The sequence below is a fragment of the Rattus rattus genome, chromosome 11 (assembly GCF_011064425.1).
Source record: "Rattus rattus isolate New Zealand chromosome 11, Rrattus_CSIRO_v1, whole genome shotgun sequence".
NCBI lineage: Eukaryota > Metazoa > Chordata > Mammalia > Rodentia > Muridae > Rattus > Rattus rattus.
Window position 1 is genome coordinate 30,787,235 of NC_046164.1, and position 22,966 is coordinate 30,810,200.

At 45.8% G+C, this 22,966-nt stretch overlaps 1 protein-coding gene across 1 annotated transcript in view; it reads right to left on the bottom strand.

Annotated features, from left to right (window-relative positions):
* Window positions 1–1,254: 1,254 nt before the first annotated feature.
* The window catches only part of Usp46 (ubiquitin specific peptidase 46), a 68,468-nt gene continuing 46,756 nt past the window's right edge, over window positions 1,255–22,966 (bottom strand). The window contains exons 5-9 of the mRNA XM_032915861.1: window positions 18,632–18,708; window positions 8,327–8,410; window positions 5,726–5,923; window positions 5,258–5,336; window positions 1,255–4,762 (exon numbers count right to left, since the gene is read on the bottom strand). Coding sequence (XP_032771752.1) covers window positions 4,661–4,762; window positions 5,258–5,336; window positions 5,726–5,923; window positions 8,327–8,410; window positions 18,632–18,708 — 540 coding nt within the window. The 3' untranslated portion in view covers window positions 1,255–4,660. The remainder of the gene's footprint in view (window positions 4,763–5,257; window positions 5,337–5,725; window positions 5,924–8,326; window positions 8,411–18,631; window positions 18,709–22,966) is intronic.

Sequence of the window (22,966 nt, forward strand, 5' to 3'; positions counted from 1 at the left end):
TCACACTTGTGCAGGAACGAAGTCATGGACATGGGATTCCCTATTAGTGTGGGTTGTTTGCTTGCCTAAGATTTATTTTATTATGGGTGTTTTGCCTGAATGTGTGTATGTGCACCAGATGCATACCTGGTACCCATAGAGGTCAAAAGTGGGCGTTGGATCCCCTGGAACTGAAGCTATGAATGGCTGTGAGCCATCATGTGGGACCCAAGGCCAGAGCTTCTGGGAGAGCAGCTCCTAATGGAGTCCTATCTCCAGCCCTGTTCTTGTTCTGGGCATCCATGAGAACAGAAGAACATTGGATGAAGAGGCTGACTTCTCATTCTCCAGAAATAGTTCTCTGAGTGGCCTACATCTGAAGTCCATTTCACAGAGAAAGAAAACAGCCTAGGAAAGAAAATCTTATTCCCAAGAAGGTCTTCTGTTCCTTTGGTTGTCCTGAACCCAACTAAAGGTTCAAGAACAAAGAACTTGCAGTTACCTGCCCAGTCCCTGCTCCCAGCCTGTAGGGTTGTCTTTCGATGCCAAGGTCTAGTCATGGACTCAAGTCACAATTTCCAGTTCTGTGACAACTGTGGGCTTTGCTCTTGACCACGGGGCAGGTCCTACACTCATGGATGTGGGTGGAAAGTGGGCTGCCTCTAGCTTAGATTTTTTGAGGGCAGGGTCCCCACAAATCAGACCAGGAACACACGCCTGCTCCTAAAAACCAGTGCTCATGGGACCCCAGAGCTTGAAGCCACGCCCTTATTTTAGGAATTGTATGCTATAACTAGTAAGCTCCCACACAAGTAATTTATTGTGATGTCTAACTAGCTGGTGCCCCATTCTTGTCTCTGATTTTTATTTTCAATGTTTTGTTTCCCCAACATCAGTTTCTGGATTCTCTTCCACAGGGTGAAGCACATTATCAGCAGGACACAGGTTTTGCCAGCCTCGACTGTGCCTTTCCATAATCTGATAAGCAGAATCTTCTTCATGTTTTCAGAATTCAGTTCAGAACGATGCCCTGCTCAGGAAGTCCCCACCGGCTCCCATGTGACATCAAGAACTTGAAGGTCACACATGTGACCGTGTGTAGATATGGTTCTCCAGGAAGACAATCCCTATTCTATTGGTTTTTCTGACAAACACTTCTAGAGGCAGAGTGCTAAAGTGAGTGAAATTTCATGAGACTGACAGGATTGCTTAAAGTGTTTGAATTGATTACATTAAAAAAAAAAACAAACAAACAAAAACCAAAACCAAAGATACTGATTTTAAATAAAAACTACAGGCTTTTTTTTTCTTTTTTAAGCGACAAAAATCAAGTGAATGCCACACACATACAGTAACTATTTTGGTTACAGAAATAGGAGTCAAAAATAAATTAATGTAATACTAGAAAACAGAAATTTAATTAGGCAGAAAAATAGGCAATAATTTTCTCTGGCCCATGCCATTTGCATGAGCTAATCACATCGGTGCTGGCAAATGCCCTGACCAGATACAGCAAACTGGGGGATGGGGTGGGGGACATTTAGTGCACGATATTTTAATACACATGAATATACAAAGTTGATCAAAATGAAATGTTTAAAAGATAGACTCCATCCATAATAAAGCTACACTCCAGTATCTAAAATAAGCCTTAAGCGCCAGTTAGAACAGACTTTCAAGTTAGGCATGCCCATTAGATTAAGGGTTCCCGTGAAAACAACGCACAGGGACCATTTCTATCATTCCCCATCTTACGTCAAGCCCAAAATATAATCAGGACACAAAGCCATGTGGGAATGGCTTCCTATTCTGACTGACACCCTGATTGTATTCCTGGCTCTCCTCAAGTCAGTCTACCTGATGATGCCTTGGAATGGAAAAAGCTGCATCAATGTAGTAAAACTATGCACACCACCATTTGACTAACGTTTGCTTTGAAACAAAAGGTTTACCATTCTGCACCATACTCTAGACGTTAAAGTAGCAAATAACCGATAAAAGAAACATTTCGTTTATTTTTTTAAAAAATTTTTAGTCTCTTGAAAGACACTTTTCTTTTTAAATACCCAGCTTTTACAGAAATTAAGAAAAATTCAGCAGGCTTACTCACTCCTGCTGGAGAAAGGGCATATGAACCCCCCTTGGGGACTGTTGCTGGGTCTTTGTGCTATGTCTGTGACCTGGAATTGGTCTCCTGTGTCCCACAGCCACTGTCATTCCCTGCTTAATGCTAGGAACCAGGGACAGTAAGTTAGAACATGACTTCTCTATGGAAAAAAAAAAAGAAGATGGGGGTTGGGACAGAGCTGCCTGGTGTTTTCTTTACTGACAAAGAGATAAGTCATTACCAGATAGTTCTACGTTTGAAAAACCAACGGAGTGTCGATAGAGTCTTGGTCTTCTCCAGGCTTCTATTCAGGCACCACACAACCAACTGAACGTCAGTGCAATAGCCTCACCCTCATCTCCTTCTGTTCCAAAACCTCTTCGTGAATTCTGAATTTTAACTTACTTTTTCCATTAAAAGCAATGACTTTGGTTACATTGCTGGGGAGAACTTTACATGCTCACAGAAACAAGAGGAAGGGAGAAAAAGAAAGAAAAGAACCTTAAAATAGCATTTGGGCTTCCCATGGAAACATTTTTCTTTGTCTAATAAATTAGCTGCGAGAGTTGTTTCAAAGATAGTTTTAATAGGTTTTGTTCTATGATCAGTTCCAAATATATTAGAAACCAGTAGCCATTTTCTTAACCTTTGTAACTCACAGTCAAGTATATGGCTGTATGTGTCCGAACACCTCAGGCCATCAATCACTTACACTTGAAAAGTGCCTCTCCTCGAAGAATGAAGGTTCACCTCCAATGTAAGCGATTAATAAATATGCTCCATGGAGGGGAAAAAAAGACAAAATATTTATAAATATGCATTGCCTCTAACCAAGGCAAGGTCCGTTTTCGTCACTTGCATAAGAGAGTAACATGACATAACCCTGTTTTGTCTGCTCCAATGAAGAATGAAACATGTCCCTTCAAGCATGAACGGAGGAAGCGTCAGCATGCTTAAGTTCTGAGTCACAAACAATTCAAGATATTTCAGAAAGGAGAAGTCCAGTTTTCACCTAGATAAAGTGCTATCCTCTTCGTTGCTGCACAATGGCCACTGACATTTTCAACTGCAGTTTCAGTTCACATTACGCCAAGAGTTTGCATGTTCATTCGCCGACGTATTACATCACAACGTAACACGTTCACAGTATATTATAGTGTGTGGAAGTCAACTGACGTCCCAAAGGAAGCCAAGGACTAGGAAAACCAAGATCCATTCGATGGCAAGACACCAAAGCAACCCTTTTAATAAAAGGTACCAATATGCAAATGCTCTAATAAATATACACATAACAAAAGGGGAAAATGGTAAGACGAGGTTCTTCCAGGAAACTGTCTTGTCAAGCATTCTAGGAATCTGAGCCAGAGAAACAGCCGCCATCTTAGCCCTCCGCCCACCTCCTAACACTTCCTGTGATCCACCACACACTCCACTAACTCCAGCATTCCCTTCAGGGAGAGTAATGTTTCATCCCTGGGACTCACCAGTGCCTCCTTAAACAGACTGAATGTGAAGAAAGAGGAGGAGGAAGAGGAGGAGGAAGAAAAAGGGGGAGGAAGAGGAGGAGGAGGAGGAAGAGGAGGAGAAGCAGTATAATCTGCTGAACAGAGTTTTTTGATTCATCTTCCTCATCTAGGACAGATGTTGGTGTTGACTGGCTAGAGAGAGACCTGCCAGAGGCAGTCAGCTGGTGTCTCAGCCCTGGTACCACTCAAAGCAAAACATCCGCAGTACGGGAAATGCACCTTGAAAAGCCTAGTGGTACCAAATAGGAGAAAAATACAACTACAGGACCCAATGGAAGAAAATTATTACTAAAAATGAACAGCATTGCGCTCTTTTCCTGAAACGTGGCTTTTGGTAGAAAGATAAGTAACTTTTCACTGACCACAAAAACATCTTCCTCTTGGCTTTGCCTGCCCTGAGCTCCACAGTGCCTTAGCCCCTGGGATTCTACCAGCTAGGTAAGCACAGCTGGGTGCAAACACCGGCCACCAATGACAGCCCTACCTCACCTTGCTCCAATGTGGAGGATGATTTCGGCATCTAGGCCACTCACTTTAAAACATTTTCACTAGCACAAACTTAAAGCTATGGTTGCAGCCCTAACAGATGAATATCTATCTACCCAACTCCTCCCATCAGAGGAGACAGGAATGCTAACAACGGTAGCAATGCTTCCAGGGACCTATCGAAGGAATGCATGGAAAGGAGGCCCCAGAAACCATTCAGGAAGCCTACCAAACACTCAGTATGGACCGTGACATTTACAGGCGATATCACTCTAGTTTAGTCAGACATGACAAACGGCATACATTCACCCCAATCTTAAAATTAGCAACAGTTACAAATCCAACTATAATCTGACCACAGTTAACTCTACCTCAGACCAAAACAGAACCAGGAGTAGTGCTGCATGTAAAAACACGAAGGAAGGAAGTTTAACACTGCCAGACCAGTGGGCATCAGAGTGATAACATCAGTGGGCCGCTGGGGGAAGGGAGGTCTGCAGAGAAACAAGGCTCTAGTGCTTTGAGTATCTCCCTGCTTGAATTAGTCTCACGTTCCACCAAGTTATTCTCTTGATTGATAGAATAAAATATATCCGGATTCTGAATTTTTTGATATGTCTGACGTTAGACCATAGAATTCCTCAATGGCTTGAGCATCTATTTTCTGCAATGAAGAAGAAGAAAAAAAAAAGTAATTATTTACTATGCTTCCTGGGCAAGCAAAGTTTAAACTGTAAGATACATGAGTTGGTATAAAAATGCAATTAGGAATCTTTGATGGTAAACGGTTCATTCTATACAGTTCACGGATGCAAGCTTCCCTCTAACAGTAACCATACAGAGATGCCCTAGGAAACTTAGGAAGTCTGTCTTTCAGGTAGTGATAAGAGGGGTCTGTGAACAATCTCAGTTCTTTCAATTTATCAGAACTCGTTTCCTTCAGTGTCTACTAAAACAGCTACGCTAATGGGTTAAAACAGATTCCGCCCTTGAGAGTAGAATTTATAATATTCCTTTACAATGCATAAAGAATGAACCTGCAATCTACATAGTTCACACCACTGGAAAGAAGCTCTCTTTAGGTAACATTTGCAAGAGTTGCCCCACCCCAAATCCCTTCTTTACCCTATGCCCATGAGAGAGTAACCCGCATGCTTACCTCTACGATGTCGTCATCAAACAATAGCCAAAAGCCATGACTTTTCACGATGGTGATGTAATGCCCACGGTTAGGACCACTGGGGAAGAACGAAGAGGGGGAAGTCACCAGGAAAGCACGTACTTCTTTATAACATTCCAATTATCGATGCAAAAATCTAACGTCATCAAGTATGGCCACCACAGTGACAGAGAACTGTACACTCAGATACTTGGAGGCTGGAGCAGGAGGTCAAATCCAGCCTGGGCACCACAGAGATATGCTGTTTCCAAATTAAAAGAACTGTGGACTCGTTTTTGTCTAAGTCAAAGCACCTGGGTGCTGGCACCATGCTGGCCATGAGGGCGTGCAGAGACCCAGTGGGGAAAACAGGGATTCAAATTCAGTTAACATTAGGAATCACTGTATCCCCACGACCTGCAGAAAACCAGTGGGCAAGATAAAGCACGTCTCCCCGCCCACATTCACCTTCCACAGTGAACGACGACAGCAACCAGGTCATACATGCGGTCCAGGTTGACAGCATCGCTGGAGGTGTTGAAGAGCCGGAGCTCCAGAGGGAAGACCACCCGGTAAGACAGCTTGGTGTACCTGTGGAGCTGCTCCATGTACTTGAACCTCTTTAGGTGCAGGGCCAGAATCATGGGCAGCTTTTTGACCCTCATCCTAAGAAAGCACGAAACAGAAAACCAATGACACCCAGCGCCCATTAGAAGAAAACACACGATTGCCTACACAAACAAGAGCAGGAGGGGCCCAGCAGGCACCCAGACTTTTCACAAGCAGAAAGATGCGCTCATGTATAGAGACTGGTGCACCCTGCGTCCTTGGCTGACACAGTGAGAGAAGGTCACAACCACACTCCTCCATTTGGTCATGGCAGATGTTCCCTCGCTGTGCCTCTGCCTGCGGAATGGGATGTGTTTGGACAGTCTGCTCCCCAGTATATGGGCAGGAGGGCAGACAAATCAAGAAAAGGAAGCTGGGGAAAGGACCGGGCAAATGATACTGACAGAACTTGGGGTGCCAAAGACTGTCAGAAGGAATCTTCTGGCACAAGCCTGGGCACCAAACACCAAGGCTTTCAGGCTCACGCCCCCTCCTTACTCTTGTGATGTCAGGCCACGTGGGTCCCCTCCCACAGTTCTCACCTGGGTGTTTATGAAATGCAGGGGTTATCTTGGGGCTATTTTGACAAACATTAGGGAATTGAGGGGCAGGGGCTATCGGTCCGGGCTGAGCCAGGCTTCGTCCCATTTTTGAAGCTTCCACATGTGGTAACGCATTGAAGGTTTTGAGAAATACTGCCCTGGAGGAATTGATCTGGTCCCCCTACTATCTGACCGTCAGTTAGCGTTCCTGGGTAACGTGTCTGTCACACAGTAATGGCTGTGTAGATAGCACAGCTGGAGCTCAGCACCCAGCTCTCCTCCTCCTACCCCGACCCAACCCCCACTGACGAGAGTGCTGAAATTAGCACAAACACTGCTGGACCTGTGCACACCTCAGTGTGTCCTTTTTTAAAAGGACTGATTCTGAGAGAATATTTATTGAGGAGCCTTCTAAGGTTAAAAATCCTCTTCATAAAAACAAACAAAATAAAAACATCAGATGAGACAGGCATGATGGCACCCGCCTCATAACCCCATGCTGGGAGGAGGTGCAGACAGGGAGAGGCAGGTTCAGAGCAGCCTGGGCTATACAGCCAGACCCTGTCTCATAAAAAACAAACTGGATGGAAAAACAATAATTATAGGAGACCTTCCTATTTCCCAGGAACAGGTGTCATTTTAATACACAAAACATCCAGGGTTGAGCAGAAAACCACACGTGCCACACAGGTAGACCCGGCTGCCTGAGGTGAAGCGAGATCCTCAGGATAGGAAGCAGAGACACTGCCCACGACATACATACAGCTCCTGCTGCCTGCTCTAGGGGTTGGCCTTCTCATGTCAAGGCCATGAAGAAAGATATCCACGGGCAGGGTTAGGGTGAAGGAGGCAGAAAAAAAAAAAAGCATTGCAACTCCAGGTCTAGATCCTCAGCTCCAGAGGGCACCACTGGGTATCTGTGAGCTACCTTGAAATCTCCAGAACCAAGGAGACAAACTTATCCCAAGTGGGAGTTCACAGGAAGATTAAAGTTCAAGTTTCTTGGTTTCTGGGTTTGGGACAGTGGTAAACAAGTCAGCTCAGAGTATCCAAGAGCTGTCACTAGAAGGGACTGGTAAAAAGATGGCGGACCCCGGATAGGATGCCAAGTGAGAAAAGGGTAGCTTTCTTCAAGACGGTTCTTTGTGTAGCCTTGTCTTCCTAACGTCTTTATCCCGTATTCCTGCAGCTGGTGTGTCCTTGGTTCATAGCTCCTTATGAAATAACGAGTGGTTTTAAAATCTCTGACTGGAAATAAGAAGCCCAAAGGCTGCAGGAAAAGCAGCAATGCTGTGTATACTGTGTGCGGAGTACTGCGATAACTGACACATGTGCCTTATATGACTTAGCCTTACTCCTAAGAGGGTAGTGAGGATGTTCAATCCCCACTGTTCACCAGCATCAGCACACGCTAATACCTGCTACTTATTGATGATAGAAAGCATGAACAGACAGACATAGGACAGCTCTCTGAGGGTAGCATTCTTAGTGTGGTGGTTTCTCTATGCTTAGCCCAGGGAGCAGCACTATTAGGAGGTGTGGCCCTGTTGGAGTAGGTGTGTCACTGTGGGTGTGGGCTTTAAGACCCTCATCCTAGCTGCATGGAAGCCAGTCTCCTGTTTGCCTTCAGAACCAGATGTTGGTGGAACTCTCAGCTCTTCCTGCACCATGCCTGCCTGGGTGCTGCCATGCTCTGCCATGATGATAATGGACTGAACCTCGGAACCCGTAAGCCAGCCCCAGTGAGATGTTGTCCTTCTAAGAGTCGCCATGGTTATGGTGTCTGTTCACAGCAGTAAAACCCTAACCAAGACAGCCAGGTTTTCCGGATGAGGTCGCTGACTCTGTGGAGCTTAGAACGCAGACCCAAGGAGCCCTTCCGACGCGAGTCCCCCTCCCTGCTTGGTCCTTCACGCACCTCTTCTGAGCCTCCTGTTTGCTGCAGCATGTCTCACAATAGTACTTTTGCTCACTACACAGCGTTTCTGTGTTGCTGAAGTCTCTGCAGAGAAAAATAGTTTCACCTTTTACAAAGCAGCCCAGACACACTTCATACACCGCATGTGAACCCCTCTATTACCTGGAAGGCAATTCCCAAGGGAAACTGGGGAAAACAATAATCACAGAAGAGCCTTCTTAAGACTGGACTGTTAACGCCATTAGAGCATGTCTACAGGACCGGGCTGCGGCTTCACTGTGAGAGTCGGAAAAACAGTCTGATTTAAGCTAGGAGTGTTGGGACACACCTCCAATGCCAGCACTCCGGAGGCGAAGGCAGGAGGATGGGAAGTTTAGAGCCAGCATAAGCTACACTGTGAGTTCAAAAGCAGCCCCCGTCCCCTAACAAAACAAAATCGTATTTAAGGAGACCCAGACAGATACAAACTAGACTTTCTAACAGATTCAGAAGGGGCAAGGGGCAGTACTTAATAATAATAATAACAATAATAATAATAATAACAACAATAATAGGAGATGGGGAAGAGGAGGAGGAAGAAGAGGGGGGAGGAAGAGGGGGAGGAGGAAGAGGGGGAGGAGGAAGAGGAAGAAGAGGAAGAAGGAGAGGAGGGGGAGGAGGAGGAGGGGGAGGAGGGGGAGGAGGAGAAGGAAAAGGAAGGAGGAGGAGGAGAAGGAGAAGGAGGAGGAGGAGGAGAAGGAGAAATAGTAGTAGTAGTAGCAGCAGTAGCAGCATCAGTAGTTAGAAAACTACCAAGCCTGGTCCCAAAAAGGCAATCATAAAATCCAAAGTGGGATTTCTATATTAATTAAAAACGGCATATCAGAAGTTCCATTTTTCAAAGACCACAAGAGTTGAAGATACTGAAATCAGAACTGCATACTACTGTCTTATGTCCAGCTTAAACCTGAGGACGGGTGTAGGGTGTACTCAGGTAGTAGAGTGCTTGCCCCAGCCCATGCCTGGGGCCCTGGGTTCCATCTTCCATGCTGCATTAACTGGCTGTGGTGAGGCAAGCGCATAATGTTCTCACTAGGGGGGTGGAAGCAAGATCAGGAGTCCGAGGTTACCTGCCATCACCTAGGTGAGTTTGAGGCCAGCCTAGGCTATGAGAGATGTTGCCTCTCTGTCTCTCTCTGTATCTCTGTCTGTCTCTGTCTCTCTTCATACACACACACACACACACACACACACACACACGCGTCATGTCTCTCTGTCTGCCTCTTCTAACACACACACACACTTGAGTCACAAGAGGTGGTGGCCTTCCATCCACCACCGCCCTCCCACACAACACAGGATAAGCACTTTAGTCTGTCTTATTTTAAAAACAAAGGCCATTGTGGCTGTGTTGGATATAATCTTATCAGAAGGCTCTGCCTGCTACTTAGAGCTTTCACTTTCTAAATGTCATGGCCTTTCAGTCTTTTCTGGATTCAACTCTGCATTTCTGTGGTCAGCTTCAAACACATTTAGAAAACAACATTTAGAATCTACTACTCTGGAATTTCAAAAATGCCTGCTGACACTTCCCTTCTTCACATCATCTCCCAGCAGCAGAATGATCAGGGTTGTATTAAACAGAAAAAAAAAAAAAGGTATCAATGAACTGTCGCTTACAGAGAACTCATCAAAGGAACGCATTGTCCATTTGCTCAATCCTCAGAATGGCACTAGGTCCTGGGGACCTGGAGATGACTATCCTCATATGGAGACAAGTACAAATGTGCCCATGAGGATTCCTTCCCCTTAAACCACTAGAGGTGACGCCCCTGACTAAGATCATGCACTCAGGAGAAATAGTCAGACTCCCACACCCCCGGTCCTGGGCCTCAGACCCTACCAATCCTCTAACCTGGCCTCCTACTCTACTCTGCTGCTTCCTGATGTAGACTCTCCTGCATGGGCTGTATCCTCCTCTGTTAACTTCCTCAGCAATGGGAGAGCTTTTTGGAGTCCCACCATGGCTGGGAAGCCTGGCTACTCAGAACACAGGGGACCACCTCTCTCCAGGGTGGGTTTCCCGAGGGAGCCCCCAGGCTCAGATCCCACTCTGGTAGATTTTGTTTGTTTTGTTCTTAAGGGTGTGTGTGTGAGAGAGTGTGTGTGTGTGTAAGAGTGTGAGTGTGTCTGTAAATGTGACGTTCAAGTGAGTGTGTGACTGTGTGCATGTCTCTGTGTGTTGTGTGAATGTGTGTGTGTGTGTGTGTCTGTGCCTGTGAGTGTGTGTATCTGTGTGTGTGAATATGTGTGAATGTGTATGTGTGTATGTCTATGTGTGTCTGTGCATGCATCTGTACATGTGAGCAATGTATGTACATGTGTGTAAATGTATGTGTTGTGTAAGTGTGTTGTAAGACTGTGAGTATGTGTGCATGTGTCTGTGTGTGTGAATATGTATATGTGTGTGCGTCTATGTGAATGTAATTGAGTGTGTGTGTATGTGTGTGTGAATGCATGTGTATGTGTATGAGTGTGTATATGTGTGTATGCATGTATGTGTGTGAATGCATGTGTATGTGTATGAGTGTGTGTATGTGTGTGTATATATGTCTGTGAATGTATGTGTGTATGTATATGAGTGTGTATATGATTATGTGTATGTGTGACTGCGTGACTGTATGTGTATCTGTAACTGTGTATATGTATGTAAATATGTGTTTGTATGTATGTATCTGTGTGTAAGCGTGTGTATGTGTGTGAATGCATATGTGTGTATGTATATGAGTGTGTGTATGTGTATGTTTATGTATATGTGTGTGTGAATGTATGTGTATCTGTGTGTAAGTGTGTATATATGTGTGAATGTGTGTTTGTATGTATGTGTGTTTATGTGTGTGTATCTGTGTGTAAGTGTGTATATGTATGTGAATGTGTATTTGTATGTATGGGTGTATCTGTGTGTAAGTGTGTGTATGTGTGTGTGAATGCATATGTATGTGTATATGTATGATTATGTGTATGTGTGTGTGACTGTGTATGACTGTATATGTATCTGTGTGTAAGTGTGTATATGTATGTGAATGTGTGTTTGTATGTATGTGTGTGTGTATCTGTGTATAAGCGTATGTGTTTGAATGCATATGTATGTATATGTGTATGAGTGTGTGTAGGCGTATAAGTATGTGTATGTGTGACTGTGTATTTATCTATGTGTAAGTGTGTATATGTGTGTGAATGTGTGTTTGTGTGTATGTGTGTGTGTGTGTGCGCGCGCGTGCACGCATTATGTACAGAGGCCAGAAGAAAGCATCATCTGTCCCCCTTTGTCACTCCCTTCCTATCTTTTGAGGAAGTCCTCTACCCAAACCTGACTCTTGTTTTCTCAGACAGTCCTAGGACCCAACCATTCTCCTGCCTCCACAGACCTCAGAACTTATTTACACACATGCACAAGGTGCCTGACTTGTTACATGAACTCAGAACCCTGAACTTTGTTCCTCTGGATTATACGTCAAGGATTCTTAAAAGAACAGGGAGAGATCTTGTGTGTTTCAATCACTGATATATAACCAGCCTGACCATGCTGAATGAATGAATGAATGAATGAAGACAGACAGACAGTTAGATAGATAGAAGAATAAAGTCCAGGGGGAAAGCAGAGAGAAAAGAGACAAGTGTCCTGGAGTAATCAGGGTATTTTCCTAAGAGGCAATGTCAGGTGGACAGAAGGAAGCTGCTGGGGAAACAGAGGCACAGAGGAAAGGCACAGCAGCAGGGAGAGCCACCGTTGCAGGGAGCAGCACAAGCTCAGGTATGACTAAGAAGCTTGCATGGTCCTGCAGCTCAGTGGTTCCTGAACAGTGTGGGGAAGACATGAGTAGACAGTGTTCCTGAGAACCGCTACTCTCAATAGCTCCACAGAGGCTGAGAGGGCATCGGGAGGCAGGGAAACCCTTGACAAGCAATCACGCTGAACTCTGATTTCAGCCCTTACTGCGCAATCACACTCACCCTCAACGGAATGCAGACCCAGGGGCTAACTGCCCTGCAGTATTGTTTGGGACTGCTTCCCTGATCAGAGCAATCAAGGAAACCACAGCCAAGAGGAAGGAGCCAAACAGGCAACCTTAAAAGCTACGAGTGCTCTTGGTAGGCTGGGATAGGATAAAACACAGCGAGAGTTTTCAATCGGTGATCATTTCGGGTCTCAAAATCCAAAATGCTAGTCCCAAGCAGTTAGGTAAGGGATACTCAATCTGTATTAATTTAAAAGCCCCATTTTTTTCTTTTTCTTTTTAAAGATTTTTATTTATTTATGTATGAGTACACTTGTAGCTGTCTTCAGACACACCAGAAGACGTCACTGGATCCCATTGCAGATGGTTGTGAGCCACCATGTGGTTGCTGGGAATTGAACTCAGGGCCTCTGGAAGCACAGCCAGTGCTCTTAACCTCTGAGCCATCTCTCCAGCCCTAAACGCCACATTTTAAAAGGCCACCATCCTCCTTAGTCCCAGCAGGTCAGAAGTACAATGCCACCAAGTGGTGGTGGCATACACCTTTAATCCCAGCACTTGGGAGGCAGAGGTAGAGGCCAGCCTGGTCTACATAGTGGGTTCCATGACAGAGCTACAGACAGAAACCCTGTCTCAAAGAGAGAGGGGTGCGGAGGAGGGGGACGGGGAGCATAATGCCATAATAAAAAGTATGTAGCTGTCAAGACAATGAACCTGAGAAATGGGACCAGAGGGTAGGCTAGTGGGGGGCTGGTCCAGCAGTAATGGAAGCAGAGAAGGTCACATTGGTGGTTCATAGAACAAAAGGGAATGAGGTAGTACACCTGTAAGCATAGCACTCAAAGGCTTAGGTAAAGAAGATTGGGGCCAGCCTGGGCTACATGAGGAGGTGCCCTCTCTCACAACGACATCAAAATAATAATAATAATAATAATAATAATAATAATAATAATAATAAAGTGAGCAAGAAAGGTTGGGGAGGTTTTTCAAAGCCTCCTGCTTAAAATAAGCAGGAGGCAGCAGAGAGATCTTTCTGGAACGTAGGATAAATTACTAATGCACAGAGAAGGCTGGGGAAGCACGGAGCTCTCTGTCTTGCCTTCAGGAGGGTCGTAGCGGCAATCAAGCATTATTTTCAGATTCACCATGGGAACAAATCTAATAAGAAATGCATGCCTTTATAAAGAAACGTAAAAGCTTTTCGGAGACAGACCCAGCCTGAGTAAGTGGGGCTGAGGGTGGGGACCAGATGTTCCAGTTCCATCCGGATGTCAGCCTGCAAATGAAGCACCTAAGGAATCCGGTCAAAATACAGACTCTGATTCTAAAGACATTAAATCATTTCTAGTGACATCCCGAGCAGTGTCAACGGTGCTGGCTCACTGACCTGAGCAAGACGGTACAGAGAGGGCGCTGAGTTTCTCAAGGCTCGGTGCTCCCAGAATCACCGGGGCATACACTACGGACCGAAGCCCAGACTCATGGACGCTCTTCATGTGCAATGCTTCACTTCCTCAGCATCCCAGGTGTCTCTAACATATGACCAAAGCCTGAGAACCACTGACTCGAGTGTTAAAGAAAGGGGGTGAGGACAGAGGAAGGGGTGCACAGGGTGGGGTGGGGGTATATACTATGGAAATCAGTATTGTGGTTATACACACACACACCCACACACCCCAGCTTACCATTACTGGGTTCATGCTTGAAGGACTCTTAAGTCCGAATACCTGAGACTTAAGAGTCAGGATACCTCAGAGACACGTGAATATCCATGCCACTTGCTACACAATTCACAACACACAGAACCAGCGTCACACAGAACGAGACTAACACCCCAGAGATACTTGTCCCTCCATGATGATTGCCGCACTATTCACAATACACAGAACCAGCCTAATGTCTGTGGACAGGCGAACGGATAAAGACAATGCAGTCCACATGTACAATGGGCTTTTATTTAGACACGAATAAGAATGTGATCACGATGCACAGGAAAAGGAATGGAACGGACATCACTACGTTAAGCGAAATAAGCCAGATTCAGAAAGATAAGCCCCCCCTCCTGTGTGTGTGTGTGTGTGTGTGTGTGTGTGTGTGTGTGTGTGTGTATTTGCCTCTCCCTCTCTGTCTCTCTCTGTCTCAGTCGCTGTGTATCTGTGTGTGTGAGTGCTTCTGTGTGTGTGCTTCTCTCTGTCTGTCTGTCTCTCTCTCTCTTCCTCTCTCTCTCTCTTTCTGTTTCTCTGTCTCTCCCCCCCGCCGTGTGTGTGTGCCTGTGTGAGTGCTTCTGTGTGTGTGCCTCTCTCTCTGTCTCTGTCTCTCTGTCTCTGTCTCTTTGTCTCTGTATCTCTCTCTGTCTCTGTCTCTCTGTCTCTGTCTCTGTCTCTCTCTCTCTCTCTGTGTGTGTGTGTGTGTGTGTGTGTGTGTGTGTGTGTGTGTGTGTGTAGGGCATGTAAATAAAGGTCTATGAAGGGAGGAAGAACTTTAACAGAAAATGAGGAGTCGATGAGATATGAATGCAGAGGGGAGGACTGTTTGAGGAGAGAAAGGAACCAAGAAAAGGAAGTGGGTGAGAAGGCAGGGGGAGTGGGGTAAGAACAAACTGTAATGTCTGAGAATGTCACATGAAGCACATCCCTTAGTACGCCAACTGAAAAATTAATTTAAAAAAATCTGTGAGTGTCACACTCCAGAAAATGTCCCATGTCAGAAATGACCAAAACTAAGACAACACAGGAGAAGGATTTGGGTGACATTCAGTAGGGTGACAATGTGTATAAACTCAGGATATAAATTGAGTGTCTTTAAACAGGTAGAAACAGGATCCCTAAAGATCAGTTTGCACATAGAGAGAGCTCTGAGAGGACTCAGAGGCCACAGGGACGCCTGGCTGACCGCCTGGCCCACTAGGGTTTCAAGCGAGGGGAAGAAGAAAGTCTTTCACACCTACACTCTTCAAGGTGAAGAGCCACAGGGAGAGCAAAGGAGCTCGAGGGGGAGAGAAAACACCAGAAAGGCTTGAGAAGGACAACCTGGACAAACTGCACTAAGTCTTTGCCTGAGGGCATCTCTGAGCTTTGCAAAGGGGAGGAGAAGGAAGCACCCTCTTTCTTAGAATCCGCTGTCACAGGCGGCTCAGCCTGCCTAGGATGCAACTCTGAGGTCTGAGGCGTGAGTTTTTGGCTCAGAGAACAGGGTGGGCTCATGGTTTCTTTCCAGATGTCTTCTGAATTTTAATGTTATTTATATCATGTCTCTGGGGCAGAGTTCGGTGGGAATACACTGGAATCTGTCACCCAAAACCCCTCTGGAAGGAGGAGGCTAGACACTTACTTCAGGGCCCCCGATTTCAGCATGAGTCCCTAACAGTCAAGAGAGATGACAGACAGAAACCTCACATCATAGACCTTAATACAGGGGATGTTAAAGAGCTCCTAACTGAAAAACAAAATGAATCCAACCCGAATTGAGTCAGGGAGGCTAGAGTCATGGCCACTGCATCTCCAGACTCAAAGACTTTATTATTTGTTATTTATTTATTTATCTGAGCCCTGGCTATCATGGAAGTCACTATGTAAATCAGGCTGGCCTCGAACTCAGAAAAGTCAGCCTGCCTCTACTTCCCAAGTGCTGAACTTTAATGTATGTGGCATTACAACCACCTTAATCCAAAGATTTTATTTGGCAGGAAGTAAAAAAAAAAACAGCCAATGGGTCTGCTGGAGTTACCCACCCTGAGTCTCCTGCATTCTGACAGAAGAGACTGAAGGTTTGGGCCCCGTCAGAGAGCTCAATGGTGAGGGGCAGCCGCTGACTGACTTCTCTTTATGACGTACGGGGGCAGGTGTAAGTAAGACGGCCAAGATCTAATTTAGGGGTGACCTAAAGTTATGGAGTACTTCTCAGGAACGCTGATGGGCCTGGACTGTCCAGTCAGAGAGTAATATCTGAGGAATCTAAAAGGCCAGTGTGGGAGCTCTGATGGTTAATCCTCATTGTCACTTTGACTGGATTTAGACCTAAGAATACGCTTCCGGGGGTAGCTGGGGTTGTGTTTCCAGAGAGGATAACAGGTAACGAATGGCCTACACTGTATGTTGACAGCATCATCCCATGCACTGGGGTCCAGGACTGAATAAAAATGGGACAGAGGGAGGGAGGAGCATTCACCTCGATGGTTCCTAACTATAGACTCGCTACGACCGACCAGCCGCCCTGTGTTCTGGCCGCCATGCCTTCTCCACTGTGATGGACTGTACCCTCAAACTGTGAACCAAAATCAACCCTTCTCCCGCTCAGCTGTCTCATCTGTTGGGCATTTTATCACAGTAATGAGAAAGGTGACTCACGCAAGAGCAATTACACACTGCCCTTCCCCATCTTTGCCATTTCCAACCACCTCTACCTTTCCATGGGGAATTCCTCCGTGAAAACTGAATCCATGATTCAGTTCTCCATGACACGTCTGAAGTCGGAACTAAGCACTCAGTGCTGTATCTGCCTGGCTTCAGTGCTACAGCTACCACAATCTTCCTTCTAACAACCAGGGATTCTGTCAAATCTCCTCAAACCCCAACACCTACCGCACGAGGGAACAGCAACATCCTTCCCCCACAGGCCAACACTGAGACAACTTTCTCTTTTTCCAGTCAAGTACATCAGTCCACATAGTCATGAGCGCAAAGGAGACCCAAAGATGGTCTGTTTTTACAGGAGGGTCACCCAGCCCCTTAACAGAACCAAGCTGAAGAAAGAGGCCGGCCTGAAAAACATACTTTAAACTTTCCTTGTTTGCTCCATGCTGAGAGTGGAGAGGGGAGAACTGGGAAGTGAACGGAAAAGCAATCAGCCCCCAAGTCGTACAACCTACCATACCAAGAAGCTCTTCCAGCAAGCTCCGGTCTGCTGATTCTTACTGACGCAAACAGAGAGCGCCTTGCTATGATACTGTAAGATGCCCACAGCTGTGGCAACTGTTTGTTGGGGCAGCCCACCCTACCGCTGAGCTGCATCAGCTTCTTCACCATTGGCCACTCTGTAGGGCAGCTTTATCCCTATGCTCTGGGGATCATCTGTGTAGCCCGACTTGACTGGAAGTAGCCAGCTTGGTGATTTGTGACATTCGTTCTGTAGCCTATGTCTAGGACAGGATTAGGAAAATTATAAGCACCTATTTCCTTGCTGAAAGGGAGTAGGGATGGGGAATCTTGTCCTTGCAACAGTTCTAAACATTTTCTTTCCTTCAAAAGGAAAAGATTTAAAGGACTTCCTTTCCTTTAAAAGATTTATTTCACTATGTATACATGTCTATATATGAGAACGGAGGCCATAGGATTGGATCTCCCCAAAACTGGAATTGGCTGACATGGGTGTTGAGAACTGAATTCAGGTCCTTCAGTCAAACACTGTCACCACAGAATGACTGAGTCATCTCCCCAGCCTCTCTGAGCACTGTTTCAATGCATATGCGAATGTGTTCTATCTGCAGTGATCCTGGGCACATGTACTTAAACTCTGGCTCATTACTGTCTCTTGACGCTAATGACGAATCTCTACAGAACATCAAAGCCATGCAGAAAAGGCAATTCCATCCCTAGTTCTCAAGGCACATAAATGTTCATGTACAAGGTTACCTCAGAGCAGTGGTTCTCAGCCTTCCTGATGTTGCAATCCTTTAATAAAGTTCCTCACATTGTGGTGACCCCCAACCATAAAATTATTTTCACTGCCACTTCATAACTGCAATTTTCCTACCATTATGAATCATAATGTAAGTATCTGTGTTTTCCAATGGTCTCAGGAGACCCCTGGGAAAGGGTCATTCAACCCCCAAAAGGGCTTGTGCCCCGCAGGTTGATAACTGCTACCTTAGAAAATAAGTCATGGCTGGCATCTGTATCACTTATTAACTTAATACGTAAGTGAGTTTATGCAGGCAGACACACACATGCATGTGCGCACACACACACACACACACACACACACAGAGAGAGAGAGAGAGAGAGAGAGAGAGAGAGAGCTAATACACATCTGCATTGCAGATTAAAGATTTATTTTTAACTACAGTGATGAATTACTTCCACCTGATCCTCTCTGCTCAAAAATACCTGACTCCAGACCACATTTATTTTTCATCGCTTGGGGAAGAATAGAAAATAAAATAAAATAAAATAAAATAAAATAAAATAAAATAAAATAATAAGGCTACATTGGTTTAAAAAGCAGGGGATGGTTTTGTGGGATTTGAGTTCCTTATGTGCTTACTAACCAGGTCAAAAGCTCAAACCCCAGGCAGAATGCAAGCAGTTACCTCAGACAGTGGGTGATGGAGGTGTTCTGTTCCACATCAACAGAGAGGTCAAGAAAATCTTCGTCTTTGCTACTCACCTGAAGCAAAAAAAGAGGGGGGGAGGGGTTAGGTACAAAATACACAGCAGACACTGTAGCCAAGACTTTGAGTGTTTATAGGTGGCCCAACATGTGGCAGCAGTAAAGTCGCATGTGGCTATGAATATCCACCAAACCAGAGTTAGTTCAAAACCTCCCAACCCAATCCCAGTTCAACTTCATTCCTTCACAATTCTGATTCTAAATGTGGTAACTAAAACTCAACCAGGTTTCTCTCCCTCTTCATCCATATTCCTCATCATGGCCACCCATGAGCATCAGACAGGCATCTGTGTAGCCCATTCTGGGAGAGGATAGGGACAGAAAAAGTCCAGGAGATAAGAAACCTCCACATGGTGGCCTTTCACCAAGTCCAGTCCCTGAAGCCCCTTCTCCAGTGCCCATTCAAGCCCTGTGGACTGTCGAGCTAATCCCCATTGAGCTGTCCTTAGGAAAGAGGTTCCCATCTGCAGAGTCCTGTGCTGTCACTCGTGAGCTGGTCACACAGCCCATCCTGATAGAGACCACTATCCGCTAACCCAGCTCACTGCCCCAGCCCTTCACATGTCAGTCAAAGCTCCCGGAGTGACTGGTGCTTTCCACTCACTCGCCAGCAACCCTGAGGTTTTACAGTTTTGCTAGTGTACTGAGAGGGATGAGCTGACCCAGCCACAAACTTGGATGTTCAGTCTGCTGGCAGGAAAGTGAAGGCCGCACTCACTTAAAAGGTAATGTGCACCCACACTCCAGTGAGTATATGGGCAACATAAGCTAGACTTGGCTGGTTCTCCCCCTCCTCCTCCCCCTCCTCTTCCTCTTCCTCTTCCTCTTCCTCTCCTCCTCCTCTTTCTCTTTCTCTTCTTCCTCCCCTTCCTCCTCCTTTGCCTTTCAGGGGGCAGAGCTGGGAGTTTTGGGAAGTACACTATGTGAAATTCCCAAATAATCAATAAAAACATTATGTTGGGGGGAAGGGGGGCAGCAGTGACCCTATAACTGCAGACTCTAGGAAAATGACCTAGAGAAACACTCAAGAGCTACAGACACATCCTCTGATGCTATGACAGTAAATATAACAGTGTGGGCTGCCCCTGCTGACTCTGAAAGATATGAATTAAGGTCAGTTACTCAGCCTCTCTATACCTCTGTCTCCTCACTGGGCTAGGAAAAGCATCTCCTATGACTGCTGTAAGGTAAGATGACCTATGCAGAGAGCCTTATCAAGTAAGTGTTAACTGATAAGTGGAGCCCGACTATAATCCCAGGACTTGAGAGCGGATGAGGCAGACAGATCTCTCAGAGTTTGAATCCACATAGTAGGTTCAAGACTGGCCAGGATCATGCAGTCTTTAATAAAAAACAAACAATAACAAAGTCACTGGGTGTAATGGTGTGCACCTTGGATCCTAGCACTTAGGAGGCAGACTGGCGGAATTTGAGGTCATGCTAGTCTAAATAGTAAGTTCCTGGACACTCAGCATTAATACACAGGGAGACCTAGCTCAAAAATGAAGTGTTCAGGAAATGTTCACAAAGCTAGAAATGGTTTGCTACATGGTAGTTACATTAAATGAAAAGATATGATACATATCTTTTACATATGATATACACTAACTGTTTAAAAGGTATGGTCTACCTAGATGAACGGTCCTATGCTATACTTTCTCTTGTTATTGGTGAAGCCATCTTAGCTCCAAGTCTATGACTGACTACAGGTCATCTCATCAAGAGGACATTGCCATCACCACACCCTCCAGCCGGGAGGGAGGGAGGGAGGGAGGGAGGGAGAGAGAGAGAGAGAGAGAGAGAGAGAGAGAGAGAGACAGAGACAGAGACAGAGACAGAGACAGAGACAGAGACAGAGAGAGACACAGAGATAGAGAGAGAGACAGAGACAGAGACAGAGACAGAGAGCATGTGCGTGCATGTGTGCATGTGTGCAATATTTTGAGACAGTGATTCACTATGCAGTCAAGCCTGGCCTTGAATTGAATCTTGATCCTCATGCCTCAGCCCTGTGAGTCTTAGAATTCCAGGTGACTATAGACAGACGGGCATATGCCAGAGCACCCAGCTCTTTCCCCATTCTTAAATCCAAGTGAGCCCCAGAACTTGTCTCAGCCAGGGGAGACTCTAGAAGACACATTATCAGCAAAGGTTAATGAGCACTGGTAAACTGCTTTTCCTTTTCTAAAAATTATATCACATGTATATCTGTGCATTATATGTGTTTCTGTTGCCTCTGTACAGACTAGAAGAGGGGCTAGGGTCCCCTGGAACTGGAGTTACAGAGAGTTGTAAGCAACCATGTAGATGCTGGGAACCGAACCTGGGTCTTCTAAAGAGTAGCTAGTGTTCTAAGCTGCTGATCCATCTCTCCAGACCATGTAGCCTCTTTCTGGCACTTCTGCCATCACTGTAAGAATGCTAAGCCCACCTGACCCTGCATTCAGGAAGAAAATAGAAGACTCCAGGAATGTGGTCTCAACTTAGACACCCACCTAAAGCGAATGCCCTGGCCAGCCCATGGACAGGGGCATAAGCCAGCAGACCACAAACACACAATTTCAGCCAGAGCCAGCCTAAGCCACCTGGCCCTAAGCCAACACACTTTGCAGAGGTTATAACAACACGTGACAGTTGCACTCGAGCCTCAGAGCTTCGACAGTAGCTGGTAGCCAACACCGGAGAACTGATACAAACACACGGCATAATATATTTTCTGTTTTCCTTACTAAAGCTCAGAAGGTTGGCTTTGGCAGTAAGTAACTAAGATCCTGGTTTATTAATATGTACACACCCGGCTCTGCGTCTGCCCTTGGGGTACCGAGACGGTTTTCAGTGTGACAGCTCTTCTCTGTTCTGGGAAGTGAAACACCTCTCTTTCATTCGGGGGGTAAAAAGGGGATATATAAATCTTGGGGAGTGGGAAGGGGTTTTCAGGGGGATTGTACATTATGGGCTGGGACTGCACTGTTGGGAATGCTTCATTTGCATGAAGAGGAATTCCAGGTGCTTAAACCTGTAATTTGACCATCAGGGGAATATGACAACTTCAAAGCAGGTTGTAGGGCTAAGTGCCCTGGGGTATGCAGGCCCACAACAGGGACTGAGCAATCCTTACTCCTGTTAGTCTCATGCTGAGATTTTCAGGGTTTGGATAAGTCTCAGCCGCACTCTTGCTCCAGGTCCTGCTCCACCGTGTCCCATATTCTGCTCTGCTCCCCGACCCTATCCCATCATGCTTGCCCCTGCCACACTGGCCCCTACCACACTGGCCCCTACCACACTGGCCCCTACCACACTGGCCCCTACCACACTTGCCTCTACCACACCTGCTCCCACATCTCCCCCTTTCTGTTTTATTTGAACTTAGAGATTGGCCTGCCTCTGTTTCTGAAGTGCTGAGAAGAAGATTCATTAAGCCAAAGAGAAATCCTGTGAAAATCCAGATCAACAACAATGGTGAATATCTGTGTGAATAAGGATGTGATTGATGACCATTCTTGGTTTGCCTCTTGAAATACTACTCATGCCTGGTAGCGGTGCTGGTGCTGCTGGTCATTCGGGGTGGTGCTGGTGACTGTGGTGGTGCTAGTGACTGTGGTGGTGCTGGTGGTGGTGACTGTGGTGATGGTCGTGGTGGTGCTGGTGACTGTACTGTGGTGGTGCTGCTGACTGTACTGTGGTGGTGCTGCTGACTGTACTGTGGTGGTGCTGGTGACTGTGGTGATGCTGGTGACTGTGGTGGTGCTTGTGGTGGTAGTGGTGGTGGTGGAGGCGGTGGTGGTACTGCTGCTGCTGCTGCTGCTGCTGCTGCTGCTACAGTTAAAGGGGAATGCACAGGTTAAACATGCATATCAGTAGACAGAAGCTTAAGGACCACCTTTTGCAAGTGCTATGCTTGGTAACTGACATAAGCTCCAGTATGTGAGAGATACATAATAACTACATGGATTGCCCAGCTGAAGAAGAGCTGAATGAAGATTAAGATACCTAAGTCAGTGCCCTCTCACAGGCAGAGATATGACTCATTTTCTTTTTAACACATATTTCCCTTTATACATTTGCTAACGATTATTATGTATGTAAATTGATAGAGCATTCTCTTAACTGAAACAGCCCCTCCCTGGGAGAAAAATAAAAGAATTATGGCCAAGTGGAATCACACAAAAATTATAGACGGTGGGGTACAAAGAGGCACCAAAGCAAATTATTCTGTGAGATTTGATGCAACTCTTCTTCAGTTTAACGGTTTCAG